This window comes from Odocoileus virginianus, chromosome 31 (genome assembly GCF_023699985.2).
Source record: "Odocoileus virginianus isolate 20LAN1187 ecotype Illinois chromosome 31, Ovbor_1.2, whole genome shotgun sequence".
In the NCBI taxonomy this organism is placed as follows: domain Eukaryota; kingdom Metazoa; phylum Chordata; class Mammalia; order Artiodactyla; family Cervidae; genus Odocoileus; species Odocoileus virginianus.
In genome coordinates, this window is record NC_069704.1 from 11,933,891 (window position 1) to 11,952,044 (window position 18,154).

General features: G+C 39.9%; 1 protein-coding gene across 3 annotated transcripts in view; it reads right to left on the reverse strand.

The window, feature by feature from the left end:
- The window catches only part of MUSK (muscle associated receptor tyrosine kinase), a 96,090-nt gene that overhangs the window by 33,134 nt on the left and 44,802 nt on the right, over positions 1-18,154 (reverse strand). For all 3 annotated transcript variants that reach the window (XM_070459304.1, XM_070459303.1, XM_070459305.1), the window contains 2 exons: positions 9,717-9,841; positions 3,567-3,726 (listed from right to left, as the gene is read on the reverse strand). In XM_070459304.1, the coding sequence (XP_070315405.1) occupies positions 3,567-3,726; positions 9,717-9,841 (285 nt within the window). The remainder of the gene's footprint in view (positions 1-3,566; positions 3,727-9,716; positions 9,842-18,154) is intronic.

The window sequence follows — 18,154 nt, forward strand, 5'->3', positions numbered from 1 at the left end:
TTCCCTACTTTCTTCAATTTAAGTCTGAATTTGGCAGTAAGGAGTTCTTGACCTGACCCATAGTCAGCTCCCGGTCTTGTTTTTGCTGACTGTATAGAGCTTCTCCATCTTTAGCTGCAAATAATATAATCAATCTGATTTCAGTGTTGACCATCTGGTGATGTCCATGTGAACAGGTTAAGGAGAGAAATAAAAATGGCAGGTGTCTCATGGGGTTCAGATATCTTATTCCATTGCACTCATGAGATACCCTTTTTAAATGTACATGAGGAAATTTTAGGAAAAGTAGAGGAGCTTCAAGTCTCATAGTAAGTGTGATGCAACAGGAAAAACAGATCAGGGGATGAACGAAAGGGTCTTGTAGCTTTTTATGAATTAGCCATGTAAGGGAGTGTTATTCAAAAATGGTACCTCATACTTTCCAAACCCATTGACTAAAGTCAAATCATTGCTGGTTTCATTCTACATGAAATTACAGAAAGGTGAAGATAGGGGAGTTAAGGTACACATTTTATGGGTTCCTTTCTCTGGACCAAAATCCTAGAAGAGAGGTATATTGATAAATTACACAAAGATAAAGCAGGACTTTTTCCTACTTCTTATTTGGGACTCCAGAAGCAGAGAATCTTATAAGGGCCCTTTAACCCAACATGAGATCGGCCACATTAGTGCGAAAATAGTAGTATGACACTGTTGGGTAGACAGCAGGACTGAGTCAGTGGTCTGAATCTTCTTTGGATTTTTTATAACATGAAAGTGATTCAGAAGTTGCTACAGGCCTCACGAGGGATAAGGAAGGAGCTGACTTGGGGTTTAGCATGTATGGCATTGCAGAGAGAGCCAAGGTGACTAGGGGCAAAGGTTGCATGATAGACTCTAGAGAGGGAATTGATGAAGGATTGGACCGAGATGTAGAGGATTGTACTGCTACAGGAAGAGCCTCAATGGGGCTGAGCCAGACAGGGAGGTCCTCTGGGTTCCAACCAAGCCAAGAGATGAGATCACTAGTTCTCCAGCTGTAGACTTTACCAAAGACCAGGGTGGTCCAGAGGACACCACTGCATAAATCCAAGACTCCTTCTCTCTTTCCATGTAAGGAAGAGATAGAAGGAGGAAGGAGGGGAAGAGACATGGCAGGGAATTGATCTTTGAATGCCTGAATAATGACCAGAAATGAAACTTTCTTCATATTAGCAACATTTATTTTCTCCTCCAACCAGTGAATGTGTAGGTTAAGCTAGGCTAGATCAGTTTATTTTCTTGGATTTGAGTATTCATATGTAACTATTTCTCCCTCTTTCTGCACATACACATGTTATCAACATATAGTTATATAAATATATATTTACTGAACACTGGCTCCTGATCAACTATCAAATAAAACATAAGATAGTGAGACTAGAATCATTCCAAGTAATTTAAAGACATCAAAAATTTTGTTATCTCTTGAACCTTCTCATGTTCTTTTGTTTTATCTGTTATTGTTTGTCCTAGACATTTTCCTTAAAATCTCAGACACATCTAAACTCCTTGTACCACATTCAGACACTTTCAAACCTTATCTTTTCTCTCCTGACCTGCCATCTACCTAATAGTTTTCATGCATCTCTCCTCTTCTCTCTTTACCAATTGTTGCTGTTGTCCAGAATTTCATAACTTTTCCAGACTCCTGGAATAACCTAACAGCGTGCCATGCCCCCTCATCTTTTGACACCTGACATCTGTTGATTTGATAAAGAATATATCTGACCATATTCACTTGTCTCCTCTAAAAAAATTAAATGACTTCCCATTGATTAAAGAGTACAGTCAGCCTACTCAGGCTCTTCATAGTCTAGCTAGATCTCACGTTTCAAACCTTTCTGCCTCTCCTCTACCTCATTGCAGTCTCCATCATGACTTGCTATTTTCTGGACTCACTTCGACCTTGTCATCTCTAACTCTAATGGTACCTCTTTTTGAAGGATTCCCTTAAACTCTCTTTTTTTCCTGCTGTTGTACTTTGTGCTTCTGCATAGAACGTAGTCTGTGCCATGATGTCTGTGACTGATGGGCTTCCTTTTTAGATTGAGAGTCCCTGGAAGACTTGGACTCCATTGTTGATGATCCCATTCATGAATTAAGTTTGCATCCTTTACCTAATGCAACGGACTGAACCTAGTATATTTAATAAATGCATGTAAGAGTGCTTTATGGACAACAAATGGTATGTGAAGAGTAGTCAGTTTATTATTATTTGTTAAATTGAGTTGAATTTACTTTTAAGAGTCTCACTCTTCTCTGGGAATATGACTTCCCATCAGTGGAAATTCTTGAATAATTGATGTGATATCTCAAGATACAGATATATTCTTGGAGGAGAAGGAGGAAAGAACCTGGTTTTGAAATCTCTTTCCTTCATGGGCATGCCTCAGAGGGCCAGCCTTGTCCAATGCTTCTTATGTATTTCTCTGTGTCCTTATTCACCTCATGCTAAAAATCACAAGCATTACTAGAAATTTCCTCATCAGGGAAGATCAAAGAAGTTACACTGTAATAAGAAATATCAGACTCTGGGGAACTGGCTCTGGATACAGGTTCTACCAGTGCTTACCTTACATGTGAGGCCAAGTATCTCTCTGCTGACCCTTGGACAGTAGGCATGCTATGAATATTATCATGCCTGGCATTTCCTGATACAGGGATTATTTCCATCTCTAGGAATTCCACAGATGTTCTCAGAAGCCTTTGGGACATTTAAGTTTTAAAAATAAACCTTTATAACTCAACACAAATATCCTAGAAATCCATGTGTCAGCCTTTTTCCTTGAAAATATCTGTGGATCTTGCTATCACTTGCATGAAAAAAGAAGGGGAAAGGCCACGAGGTAGATAATGTATTTATAAGTAAAAATGCCCTAAAATATAGCCAATTAGAAATTGGCACAAGCATGTTAAATGTCTGCCAACTTACTCTTTGAGAGCCTTGGAAAACTTGATTAACCCCCAGAAAGAAAGAGGAGGAAGAGAAAAAAGAGGAGGGAAAGGAAAGAAAAAGAAAGGGAGGGAGGGAAGAAGGAAGGAAGGAGGGGAGGAAAAAGTAGGGAGGGAGGGAGAGAGGGAAGAATAAAAAAAGAAAGGGAAGAAAAGAACATGAAAGAGAAAGATATTGAAAGAAATGAACTCCTGGAAGCTGTTTCATATCACTTAGGCAGACATTTAAGAATTTAATTTTTGAAGCAATGAATTTCCCCAAATCAATTATTTTGGTCAACCTTTGGAGGAAGAAATATCCCAGATGGGCCTGGATTAAGAGGTTTAAAAGAAAAAAAGATGTTCCCTAGTGAAGGATGCTGTGGAATAGTACCGACTCTCTTCTCAATCAGTCAGTCAGTTCAGTCGCTCAGTCATGTCCAACTCTTTGCGACCCCGTGGACTGCAGCACTCTAGGCTTCCCTGTCCATCACCAACTCCCAGAGCTTGCTCAAACTCATGTCCATCGAGTCAGAGATGCCATCAAACCATTTCATCCTCTGCCGTCCCCTTCTCCTCTCCTGAAACAGTGCAATTGTGAACAGCCATCCTACCTGCTATACTGATGGTGGCTGCAGCCTTTGCAGTACTGAATTTCTCTCCATGCTTATTAGTAGCTATGCATGTGTAGAGTCCTGGCTTGGTGATAAACAGCTGCAGTCTTGAGTCAATTACTCTGTCTTTCACACTTTCTTGAATAGACCCAGAAGAAACCTGGTGGAGTCAGGGGGGAAAAGAAGATAGAATTAGATCAAGAATATCTAATATGCTGTGTAAAGTAGACTGGAAAGAAAAAGGATTAGGATTAGGATCAAAAGGCATGTGGTAGATTGCAAAAATTGCCAACAACTTTTGTCTCCCAACGCCCATGACCTTACGATGTGACTTCGTTGCTCTTCCTTTCGGAGGTGGCTTCTTTCTTCATGCTTTGAGTCTTGATTGGCTTGTGACATGTTTTCAAAAGATACAGACACTTGCAATGTTCTTGCACACTGTGGCTTGCTTTCTTGTTTCACTTAGAACCTGTGACCTCCTGTGAACAAGCCAGAGTGGGCCTGATAGAGGTTGAGGCACTTATGGCCCAGTTATCCTCGCTGATGTAGCTGGCAGCCAATAATAACCCCCAGATATATGAGTAAGGCCATTCTAGACCCACTAGCTCCTAGTCAACCTGCCAATCACAGGAGCTAGATCAGCAAGATCAGGCAATCCTTGCCCAAATCAGCAAAACCACCCAGTCGAGCCAGACTTGTGAGCATTAATAAATGGCTCTTGTTTTAAGTGATCAGGCTTTGGGATGTCTGTGATGTGACAGTAGATAACTAACACAAGCTAGAAAAGATACCCTGTGTGTATCCTCCAAGATAGATCTCTATGTCTTAAAGTTAGAGACAGTCAATTATGAGAGGTAATAGAGTTTTGGAGTTATTTTCATAATTCTTTTCCAGATTCCCCCCCCACCCAAATGCACAACAAATAGTGGATGGTTAACAAGAAAAAAAATGGTTGTGAAGTCAGTCCTGTTTCTGCATTATGACCTATATCAGAAAATCAAATATCCTGGAAGAGCCGGGCTACCAATACCATATTAGTGCATAATTGACTGGTTAATATACCTAAATGCTCTTTAGTCATCAGCATGCCAGCTATAAGAAAGACAGCTCCCAGTACATTCTTTTGGGTTGCGGAGTTCCAATTTACATGCTAGTTTGTCTGACCCCCAAAGTGTGTGCTTTTAATCTTTATGTTTTACTGCCTTGCCTACTAAAACTGAATAGTCATTAGAAAAGAAGAGCAGTAACAACAAAGCCTCAAATCAACCATGAACAAAATAAACCTCTGACTTAAATGTCATTGTTAAGGTGGTGACATTTCTTAAACTGGTGATTCTTTCTTCACTGCTTTCTTAAGCACTCTGCCATTTTTTCAGTTATTTTTTTTTTTTTTCATTATCATTGCTTATCTGAGGGGGAAATTGTTAGTTTGAGAGAATTGTGAATGGACTGACAATCAAGGAATCAGCTAATGGTTTACCTTGAGCAGGAGTAGGAGTGGGTACCTTAGTGGCCTTGAAAAAGATCTTTCTGTCTAGTAGTAGGGAAGGAAACTAGGAGTAAGAAACTTGGAGCCAAGATATTTTACTGTTTCTCATTTAGATCTGCAAGGGGGAAGGAAGCCCTGAGGTGAGACCAACTTTCCATGCTTCTGCTGCCAGGTAGCTGGGTGGCCCCAGAAGCAAGCACTCTCTGTCGTGGTTAGGCAGTGGAAGTTTGTCCAATTAGCTTCTGTCTTTTTATTCTTTATCTACACTATGAGTCTCCATTTTTTTAGAAACACTGGTTTATGTGAGCATCAATTTACCTTAACTGGGGAAACTTCCCAGGTCAGATCAAGTATTGTGGCATTTTCCCCAGATAAGCAGCCTGGACTCTATGAGAAATTGACAAGGCAGAGAGGAAAATATATTTGAGAGACACACATGCAGTTGGGAATTCCGAATGCATCATTATCATATTTATCAGAGGTGCAAGTTCCTATGGATTTGAATGTCCAAGTTAGATGGAAAGGACTGAACAATTTGAAACGCAATTTGAAAAGATTATTAGGGTATGGTTGATTTACAACATTGTGTTAGTTTCAGGTGTATAGGAAAGTGATTACGTTACACATATTCATAGATCCATTTTTTCCAGATTCTTTCCCATAAAGGTTATTACAGAATATTGAGGAGAGTTCACTGTGCTCTATAGTAGATCTTTGTTGGTGAAATACAATTTTGGACTCTCCCCAGATTTTAATACAAAGCAACAATGAGAAAAAAGCTAAAGACCTCAAATCACTGTCAGTTAGTATGTTTTATGCTCTGAGGATATTTTGTTTTTAAATATAATCCCTTCCCAGTTTATATATGTGAAATCTGTAAAACAGTTACCTTCCTCCTTTGCAAGTTTGTTTCTTCTTTCAAGAAGTAGGTCTGTACTGTGGATGCCTCGGAGACAACTCAGAAATGAGTAATCCCCTAAATGCTGACTAAACTTGCACTATTTTCATGTTCACACCTAAGAAAGTCACTCCTCAAGGTCACTGAAAACATTCTTGGGAGGAAAGCGAAATGACTTTTAAGCCGCCTGACCTCCGTCCTCCTGGACATCATCCAGGTGCTGACATAGTCCAGCGGGTAGACCGTCAAGTTCCAAGGCTCATTGCCTGATGATGATGTGGTTCCTAAGTGCTTTTCCTCCTGTTTCCAGAGGCCTGGCTTGATTCAGTTTGTGACTCATGCACAGCAGGACTTGTTAGTCATCATTTGAATTTGTTTTTCTTTCTTCATGGAGCAATCTGACCAACAGTTTAGTATTTTTCATGACCTAAAATTCAGAACACCCCCTTGCCCTGCATTTTGATCATTTTGCCTTTCAGATTTAAAAGCTCAAAAGGATGAGTTCAGATTATGCCTGGGAGCTTTAAGCAAGGTATGCTGAGGCAACGGTAAGGGCTTCATTGAGGTGACTTTATCTGGTATTACAGTAAATATGTTTTTTCTCCAAGTCACCCAGGCATACTGACCTGAAAGCACTGGATAAAGAGTTCTCTGTTCTGTGTGTGGGGGTGAGACTGTGACGTCAGATGAGGCCATCGAACAGGCACTCTATTAAATAGGCATATTAGTTCACACCTGATAAAATGTATGTAAAAGTCTTCTGAAGGAGACAACATAGGTGGAAAACTTTTTACATATCATTAATAATGCTGTTTAGAGAGAATTTACCCCCAGTTATGGATAATCCTATAACTTCATCATAATTTGACCTCTGAATGGTATTCTGGCTTCTATGACCTTGTCATGCAGCAAATAGTCCCAGTTGGCTAGAACTATCTCAGGGAACTTTAGGATGTGGCCTAATATGGTCCATGTCTAGGGAGTTGTAAAAATGTCTGTTTATGCATCATAGAAAAAGGGACATTCTGGCTGAGAAAATTTCCCATTCTGTTTCTGATCAACATAGCCATGAATATTGACCTCTTTCAATCTGGCTGCTGAGACAGTCCACATAATATATTCCACTTGATATATGTAATTATCTTGGGTTTACACAGTAAGAGAAGATGATTCCATAGCTCATGTCCTTTAAACCAAAAAACTGCCTCTTAAAAATATGTATAAAATATAAGTGAGCTTCCCTTTAAGGAAATTCAAAAACCACGATCTTCAACACAGATTTGGCTGTTCATTTTGAAAACTCTTCTAATAAATTAAAATGATTGAACTTTTAACATGTTTTAGGAGTTATAAATATATCTTTTGGACAAAGCAAGAGAGCTGGGCAAATTTTTTATTTGAATGCCAAAATAATAGAGTTGGATTTAACTTTAAATCTGGTTATCAAAATATGAGGATATTTTCTTTTAGAAAAGTAATCTCTGCTGTAGCGATAAGTAGTAATAAGTAACAATACCAAAGTATTGTTTCCAATGTTGTAAAACAAAAGGGATATTGCTGCTCACTCTGAGTTCATCTAAGACTACAAATTTTCATGAAAGATGAGTGATATCTCCATAGGAAGAAAGCAAAAAAATTTTTTATCACTTTGGGGCAATTTCCTTGCCGTTCTCTTATTCTTTGGCTGTAAGCATTCAGGGTTTAAGTTTACTGGCATGTTCATGTATGAGGATGAAGGAGCATTCACATCTTTTAAAGTACTTATTATACTTTAATACTTTAGTGTGTTAGTGAAGTTAGTTCACTGCCTTATAGTTAGTTAAAGGACACAGTTCAAATCCTGTCTTATTCTGTGCCAAATTGCTCCCGGCTCTGCATTTGTCTTAATCCTGCCCACCCAAAATGATCCTGGGTCTGTGGACTCTTCCCTGTTCTCAATAGACTTCTCTGGCTGGCTACTTGTCTGACATTAAGTGCCTAAAATTGCCTCCATTTCCTGTGATTTGCATCAGCACAGGGCAGTCATCTCAATTTCTAGTTGGACTTGGATAGGAGCACCAAGAACAAAACTTGGCCCTAAGAGCAAACCCTCTCTGACCATGAGAACTGCAGATGTCCTTTTGCTTTCCTCCTGGAGGAAAGTCACTGTTCGTTTATTTTATTCCTGTTTTAGAATCTCCGGCAAAGAATCTATTTTGCTTTCTGTTTTTTTGTGAATCACATCTTGAAAGATGAAGTTGGAGTCTCAGTAAGACCAAAACTAACTCAAACCATCTGGCTTTTAAAAATTACTTCTCAACTCCAACAGAGAATAATCATATATCTTCCAGTTCTAAACTCATACAAGCCTTTTAAAGAGTGAGACAAATTAGTAAAGTCATATTGTCAGTTCCCCAGTTTTCTTAGGGAATCTCTTTATACTACTTTGAAAGGCTTAAGACAGCTCCTACAGCTTCATGGAAAAGCCACAAAATGTACTGTCAAATAAGATTTGAGTTGTAAATGATACCTGAAGTTTAATTAGAGAACTAAAGAAGAACAAGGTTACAAGTTACTTTAACACGTTTAAGCCAATCACAGATTAGTAGTCGCCCTTGGTCCGTAGCAGAAACAAACAAAAATTCTCTGGAGAAAAGAACCTTTATCTAGACCTCAAATTAACCTCTGACATTTTTTTTTTCTCAAAACAGTGAACAGCAGGTAGTCAAAGATGACTAGGCACACAAGGAAACAAAACACAATGAACGAAAGTCAGCAGTAAAACAGACAACAGAAACAGACCTACAGAGGCATTCCGTTTCATCCAAATGAAGTCAAATGTATCCATGACCTATGTAAGCCTGTAGGATCGACAATCCCTATACACACCCCTTACCTCTTTCCTCTAGCCACACTGACCTACTTGCTGTTCCTCTGACATTCCAGGTGTATGCTTATTTCAGAGACTTTTCCTGGTTGTAATCCCCCTGTTATATACATAGCCTCCTCATTCAGCTCTTTGCTTAAATATCTTCATCTTAATAAAGCTTCTTTGACCACTTTATTGAAAACAGAATCTTCCTCCTGAGGTTGTACTTTCTCACTTTTCCGCTTTATTTTTCTCCATGGCATTGGACACTATTAACACAGAGTATAGATTCTACTGTCTGCTTATTTTATTGTTTGTTTTTTTCCAATGTTAGTGTAAGAAACTTGAGGATAGGAAACTATACTTGTTCTGGTTGCGCCTGTATGTACAATGTCTAGAATAATGCCTGATGCCCAGGAGATGCTCAATATTTGTAGAATGAATAAATGAATGCTTTTATGTAAACTGCTTAGAACAGGGCCTAGTCATAGCAATCACATACTATATACTAGCTACTGTTACCAGTATTAGAAATGAAAATAAAATGTTGCACTAACGGACATGTATTCTAATTCTGGATTGCTTTTCATCAAAGTAGGCTCCAGCAGTGAACTAATCCTTCAGCTGATGATTTTTGTGTGGGAAGGAATTATTACCACTTCTCTTTTATACAAAAGTGTAAATAATAATTTTGGTTTTCTACTATTGCCTATGATATAAGGAAAGAAGTAAACCTATGGAGTTCAGTTTCTAGACAGTGACTTCTAGAATGAAAATATTGGAAGATTTTGAAAAATGGAGATTCAGGTGAGACCAATGACAGAGATCATGGTAACTCTACAAATATGTTCTCAGCCCTCAAATTCAACACCTGTGGGTCTCCCCCAGACAAGTCCCCATACAGATGGAACTCACAGCAATTCCGTTTTCAATCCAGGTGATGGTGGGGACAGGGATGCCTGTGGCTGTACAGCGCAGGGCCACAAAGGAGCCAAAGGTGACATTGTGGGATTCAGGAGCCCGCAGGATTCTGGCAAAAACTGTTAGGAAAAGAGAAGTGGTGAGCGACTCTCCCACTGGGAATGGTCAAGCTGGACTAGTCTTGAATAAATGCAAATCAGATCATGGTCTCCTGTGAAGGATCCTCCACGTGCCTTCTATCTTAAGGATAATACCAAATGCTGTGCCCTGGCTTCTCAGCCATTTATGCTGTGACCCTATGCTTCACACCACTCCAGGATACACCAAGCTTGCTCCCAACTTAGATGATGCCCATGCCATCCCTCAGTCTAGAGCACTCATCCCGTACATCTTGTGGTAGTTTTCTTATATCATCTAAGTCTCCATTCAAGTGATACTTTCAGAGAAAGGCCCTCCTTGACTGCCCACTGTAAAGTCTAACCTTTCTCCCATTCACTTTTTCATCATCCTATTTCATTGTCTTTATAGACCTCACCATGATCTAAAGTTATTTATTTTTATCTATTGTCTGTCTCCCTGCAGTAGATTGTGAGTCATCAGCAACCAAAAACCTTGCCTGTTTTGTTCAGTACCTAGGAGAGTGCCTACCAAAGTAATAATATTTAGTTGAATTAATGAAATAATTAATTAATGTTTTACATCTTCAACTATATCATGGTAGAATGACAGACAAAATCTGTTAAACTTTTATGAGAATGAGATGAGCATGCAGGGTCAAAACAAAAAGGAATATTTTAGACAAAGATGGACAGGATAAGGAGTAATTTTATTCTTTTCTAAGGCTGAATGCCCTTCCTCAGCGATCAATGCAAAGAAATAGAGGAAGACAATAGAATGGGAAAGACTAGAGATCTCTTCAAGAAAATGAGAGATACCAAGGGAACATTTCATGCAAAGATGGGCTCAATAAAGGACAGAAACAGTATGGATCTAACAGAAGCAGAAGATATTAAGAAGAGGTGGCAAAAATACATAAAACTGAACAAAAAAGATCTTCAAGACCTAGATAATCACGATGGTGTGATCACTCACCTAGAGCCAGATATCCTGGAATGTGAAGTCAAGTGGGCCTTAGGAAACATCACTACGAACAAAGCTAGTAGAAGTGATAGAATACCAGTTGAGCTATTTCAAATCTTGAAAGACGATGCTGTTAAAGTGCTGCACTCAATATGCCAGCAAATTTGGGGAACTCAGCAGTGGCCACAGGACTGGAAAAGGTCAGTTTTCATTCCAATCCCAAAGAAAGGTAACGCCAAAGAATGCTTAAACTACTGCACAATTGCACTCATCTCACATGCTAGTAAAGTAATGCTTAAAATTCTCCAAGCCAGGCTTCAGCAATATGTGAACTGTGAACTTCCAGATGTTCAAGCTGATTTTAGAAAAGGCAGAGGAACCAGAGATCAAATTGCCAACATCCGCTGGATCATCAAAAAAGTAAGAGAGTTCCAGAAAAACATCTATTTCTGCTGTATTGACTATGCCAAAGCCTTTGACTGTGTGGATTACAATAAACTGGAAAATTCTGAAAGAGATGGAAATACCAGACCACCTGACCTGCCTCTTGAGAAACCTGTATGCAGGTCAGGAAGCAACAGTTAGAACTGGACACGGAACAACAGACTGGTTCCAAATAGGAAAAGGAGTACATCAAGGCTATATATTGTCACCCTGCTTATTTAACTTATATGCAGAGTACATCATGAGAAATGCTGGGCTGCATGAAGCACAAGCTGGAATAAAGATTTCTTGGAGAAGTATCAATAACCTCAAATATGCAAATGACACCACCCTTATGGCAGAAAGTAAAAAAGAACTAAAGAGCCTCTTAATGAAAGTGAAAGTGGAGTGGAAAAGTTGGCTTAAAGCTCAACATTCAGAAAACTAAGATCATGGCATCCAGCCCCATCTCTTCATGGCAAATAGATGGGGAAACAGTGGAAACAGTGGCTGACTTTATTTTTCTGGGCTCCAAAATTATTGCAGATGGTGATTGCAGCCATGAAATTAAAAGACGCTTACTCCTTGGAAGGAAAGTTATAACCAATCTAGACAGCATATTAAAAAGCAGAGACATTACTTTGCCAACAAAGGTCCATCTAATCAAGGCTGTGGTTTTTCCAGTGGTCATGTATGGATGTGAGAGGTGGACTATAAAGAAAGCTGGGCGCCAAAGAATTGATGCTTTTGAACTGCAGTGTTGGAGAAGACTCTTGAGAGCCCTTTGGACTGCAAGGAGATGCAGCCAGTCCGTCCTAAAGATCAGTCCTGGGTGTTCATTGGAAGGACTGATGTTGAAGCTGAGGCTCCAATGCTTTGGCCACCTGATGCGAAGAGTTGACTCATTTGAAAAGACCCTAATGCTGGGAAAGATGGAGGGCAGGAAGAGAAGGGGACGGCAGAGGATGAGATGGTTGGATGGCATCACCAACTCGATGGACATGGGTTTGGGTGAACTCTGGGAATTGGTGATGGACAGGGTGGCCTGGCGTGCTGTGTGGTTCATGGGTTTGCAGAGAGTCGGACATGACTGAGCGACTGAACTGAACTGAACTGAAGGCTGAATGCCCACTAACTAGATAAGAGGAAGTTCTTTCAGTGTGAAAAGAATTTTACCTTTGATTAAAGAGTGGAGATGAGGTTCAGAATGTACAATAAATTGAGGGATATTAGAATCACAGAATCACTCATCTTGAGAGACCTCAGAAATCATCTAATTTTGGCTCTTGTTAAATAGATATAGAAATAAAATCCCAGTTAATTTGTTTCCCCAAAGTAATAAAACTTATGAGTGAGAAACCTGAACTCAAGTCTTCTGACTTCAAATCCAGTGTTCTCTAAATCATTATGTAATCCTTTTAATTACCCATTGATTGCAAATATAAGGGTTTTTTTTTTGCTCTGGCCTTTTGTTTTCTAGGACTTAAGTACAAGACATAATATTAGACTATGAAATTCCCGTTAACACAATGCTTTGATGCTTGGTTCTAAAATTGTAAAATTTGTGGCTTTTGTATTCTAAAGGAAGGTACAGAAGAGACAGTATATACTGAACAGAAGATGTACAGGACAAAGAAAGATCAAATTCAACTGTATTAAAAGTTGGTCTGAGGTTTGAATAGCTCTTTAAAAGGATTGCATAATTCGAAGAGATATGGGAGGACATAATTTGTTTGACAAATGCATGCTTTATGCAGGTTCTAATTTCAGATTTGCATGCTCAGATTAACTCACTTTCCTATATTTTGATATGGAGGACTCTGAGAGATGAAGTCTGAAAGAGCATGCTAGAAATACAAACATTGAACCCAGAATGCCAGGAGAAAGAGAAAGCAAGGAAGGTGCCAACTTCAATGCAAAAGTGCCAACTTTGGCACCTTCAATGCAAAGGTGCCAACTTCAATTAAAAAATTAAAAAGAGTGGATTTAATGTTTAAAATGAAGCTGAATCTTTCCCTTGTGCCCCACATGAAAGCGAAATTGAGCCTGATTTTAAGTACAGGGGTCTAATCACCAATATACAAAAGAAGAGAGGGTTGAGGAACATGTTATACAACATTATGAGAGGACTTCCCTGGTGGTTCAGTGGTTAGGACTTGGTATTCCCAATACAGGGGTCACAGATACCTTCCCTGGTCGAGGAAGATCCTGAAAATCCCATGTCGTGTGATGCAGTCATAAATAAAGTAAGTAGAAAGAGTATTTAGTTCTCTTAAAAAAGCCATTATGAAGATATAATTCAATCATATCCCAAATATGGACAGTTGAACAGGGCAAGATATTTTGTTTCCCCAAAAAACAAATAACATTGGAAGGGAAAAAAAAAAAATGAGGGGACTATTATAGACTGAGAAGTATTTAAGAAGCATAGCCCCGATTGTAATGTGTGGATCCTTGTTTGGATTCTTATTCAACAGATCAGATATAAAAAGACATTTTAGAGACAACCTGATAAAAATTGCACAATCCTGGTAGTAAATGGTATTAAGAAACGAGTGCTAATTGGGGATAGACGGTAATGTGACTGTGTTAAAAATCCTTAAAAGTACATGTGCACTGATTGAATTTATGTCTGAGATTTGCTTTAAAATAAACTAGCAGCCATAAAATGGTACTTGCTTAGATAAAATGGCAGACTATTGATCACTGTTGCTGTTGGATAATAGTACTGTGATTACTGTGTCAACTTTTTTTACAAGATTAAAAATATTTTTAACATTAAAATTTTTTAAAGCTGCAGTGGAGCCTACCCCACAGCTCCAGAGAAACATGTCAGGGGACACATACTTCTTCTGCCATTGAAATAGTGTAAGTTACTAGAAAACCTAAAACCTGAAGAAGGATAGGGTTCTGAGGACAAACCCTGGACACAGATCTCAGTCCTGAGCGTTCAGAAATAACCGCAACAGCTTTTCTTTTTTAATTGGAGGATAATTGCTTTACAGCGTTGTGGTGCTCTCTGCCACGCATCAACACAAATCAGTTATAATTTTATATGTATGTATCCCCTCCCTCCTGGGGCTTCCTGAGTGGCTCAGTGGTAAAGCATCCACTTGCCAATGCAGGAGCCACAGTGAATTCAGTCCCTGAATCAGGAAGATCCCCTGGAGGAGGAAATGGCAACCCACTCCGGTATTCCTGCCTGGAAAATTCCATGGACAGAGGAGCTGGGCAGGCTATAATCCGTGGGGTCACAAAGAGCCAGACAGGCCTGCGTGACTGAGCACACACATGGTCCCCTCCCTCCTGAGTCTTCCTTCCCCCCACCATCCCTCTCCGTTGTCACAGGGCGCAGGGCCGGGCTTCCTGTGTTACGCAGCAGCTTCCTGCTAGCTATCCGTCTTCCATGCGATCGTGTGTATATGTCAGCGCTACTTTCTCACTTTGTCTTAGCCTCCCCTTCCGCTGCTGTATCCTCTGGTCCATTCTCTATACCTGAGTCTCCTTTTCTATAAATAGGTTCATCAGTACTATTTTTCTAGATTCCATATATATGAGTTAATATATGATATTTATTTTTCTCTTTCTAACTTACTTCACTCTGTATAACAGGGTCTAGTTTCATCCATCTCACTACAACTGACACAAATGTGTTTCTTTTTATGGCTGAGTAATGTTCTATTATATATATATATATAGATAGATAGATAGATAGATAGATAGATATACATATACACACAACTTCTTATTCATCTGTTGATGGACACCTAGGTTGCTTGCATGCTCTGCCTATTGTAAATAGTGCTCAAGTGAACACTGGGGTACTTGTATCTTTTAGAATCGTGGTTTTCTCAGGGTATATGCCTAGTAACCACAACAGCTTTAGATCAGAGCTCTGTGGCAGATGATTACAAGTTAAAACAAAATGTAGGCTTAAATTTTTTTTTTTTTCTAGCAGGCAGTATTTACAACCTGAAAAATTCCATAGCAAGAGGAGTAGCAGTCATCATGGTGGTCAGTAAGGTCAGTTTCAAGAACGAGTCACCGGTATACTCTCCCAGGGCCCTATGCTTAGAGGGCCCATGGTTGGTTTATTTTTCTTCTGCCTGTGTCTTTAAAAATTATAAGTGGTTGTTGAATGAGGGGCCCTGTATTGTCGTTTGCAACCAGTCCACAAATTATGGAGCCAGTTCTGAGAGCCTGGTAGTCAGGGCTAAAAATGCTTGCTTAAAATAGGGAGTGAAGACTGCACTTCTGCTGGAGTTCCAGAAACACAAGGCTCTAAGGTGAAATGGAAAATTTAAAAATTGCCAATATGCTGGACAGGTTTATAGGAAGTGTCAATCAAGACTAGATGACAGAAGCTATACCCACTAGAAAGTCTAAATATCCCAAGAGGACAAGCCAGCTCGGAGGCCGTGTATATTGCCTTCAGAGTGACAAAAGTGTATTCCATCTGAGCACCTGATTGAGCTTAGTCCTAATTCACAGGTTGTGGACCCCTGACAGCTAATACAGAGTGACGGGCATCTGAATGAGAGTCCACCCAGGGATTCTCTTCCTTTCTGATGTTTTCACAAAGATAATGGAGACTTAGATTACACAACATAATTGAGTCCACATTCACCATTTGGCTGAAATAGCTTTTGTAGAGCTTAGGGCTAAACTTGTGTGTCCAGAATTTTGTGAGTGTGAGACTGCTGTGATGATCATTTTATAGGTTCCATTGCCTCTGAGAATCTGGAAAGAAAAAAGGCAGGATCCTTGAGAGATTGAGAGTAGGATTATTTCAATTCCATGAACACTGGAAAAGAGTGGACAGCAGCTGCTAAAGATGACACTAGTCAGTGTATCCTTGAACCTGAGTTAGAAGCTTCTGGCTGAAGATGAGAAGCATGAGAAACTGGAAAAGTATGAAATTTAGATTTTTTTTCTGCTTTAATTTTCGAAGGCAAGAATTTTCATCTGGGACTTTAAGTTCTTCCTGGAAATTTAGTAATAAGGGAAGGTTTATTTATTTATTTATTTTGTAATTTATTGTTTTTGCTTTTATTTTTGGCTGGCATTACATTATTTGGAATATCATTCAGGCTCATTGCGAAACCTCTGATGACCTATATTGCACAACACAGCTAAGAATTATGTGAGATGGTAAATAAAACAGTCCATTATCATTCTAGAGGTCAACAGAGCCTTGGAGTTCATTTAATTAATGTGCTGCCTGCCCCATATCAGAAACTTCTGGTCCAGTGAGACACAGGAGGGTACAGAAAAGACCACTGCTGGTACTGCAAGTGGCTTCATGAATGTAGGATTGTGTTGACAAGCTGTTGGTCTCCCTCTCCACGGGGACAGATAGACCTTGGCTGACCATGGGTTTCATTGTTAAGTCTTATGGGATAAGAGGAGGGGAAAAGGCCAGGAAGTAAAGGGAAACTGGTCTCTCCTATACTCCCACCTTCTTGTCAAAAGATAAAATAGAATGAAAGTGAAGTCGCTCAGTCATGTCCAACTCTTTGCGACCCCATGGACTGTAGCCTACAAGGCTCCTCTGTCCATGGGATTTTCCAGGTAAGAGTACTGGAGTGGGTTTCCATTTCCTTCTCCAAGGGATCTTCCCAACCCTGGGATCCTACCCAGGTCTCCCGCATTACAGGGAGATGCTTTACCATATGAGCTACCAAGGAAGTCCAAGGAAGCCCCTGAAAGTCATTCAGTCGTGTCCGACTCTTTGTGACCCATGGACTATACTCCTCTGTCCATGGAAATTCTCCAGGCCAGAATACTGGAGTGGGTAGCCTTTCTCTTCTCCAGGGGATCTTTCCAACCCAGGGATTGAACCCAGGTCTCCTGCATTGCATGTGGATTCTTTACCAGCTGAGCCACAAGGGAAGCCCAAGAATACTGGAGTCGGTAGCCTTTCCCTTCTCCAGCGAATCTTCCTGACCCAGGGGTTGAACCAGGATCTCCTACATTGCAGGCAGATTCTTTACCAACTGAGCTATCAGGGAAGCCCATATAAAATAGAAACTTGCCTCTTTTTTCAGTATTGAAGAATAGCTTTCGCCTTTTCCAAGTTTACCTCTCAAAGAAGACGGCAAACAGCTTTTGGATTTTGACCCAACTGTCTTCTTCTCATAATGTTGTCTTGACCCATCCCCCTCATACCACATCATAATTTGTTTTGTTTTGTTTTTTTCTTTTTTATAGTTTTTTGCTTTGATTTTAGCTTTTAAAAATATTTATTTATTTTTAATTGATTGATGATTGGTTTACAATATTGGTTTGATTTCTGTCATACATCAACAGGAATTAACCATAGTGTACATATATCCCCTCCCTCTTGAATCTCCCTCCCACCTCCTGCCCATTCCCATCCCTCTAGGTTATCACGGAGCCCCAGTTTGAGTTCCCTGAGACATATAACAAATCCCCCTTAGCTGTCTCCTTACATATGTTAATGTATATGCATCCATGCTACTCTCTCCATTTATCTCACCCTCTCCCTCTTCTCACCAACCCTTGTCCATAAGTCTGTTCTCTATGTCTGCATCTCAATTGCATAATTTGTGTTTTGGCTGTCTCTTCTCATGGAATGTAAGCATCAGAAGGGTGGAGCTTGCTTTATTCATTAACACAAGCTGATTGATAGATAATTGATTGATTCATTGATCAATCGATCCTGAACTCTGTATGGTACATGCTGCTGCTGCTAAGTCACTTCAGTTGTGTCCGACTCTGTGCGACCTCATAGATAGCAGCCCACTAGGCTCCTCTGTCCCTGGCATTCTCCAGGCAAGAACACTGGAGTGGGTTGCCATTTCCTTCTCCAGTGCATGAAAGGGAAAAGTGAAAAGTGAAAGTGAAATCGCTCAGTCGTGCCCGACTCTTAGCGACCCGAAGGACTGCAGCCTACCAGGCTCCTCTGT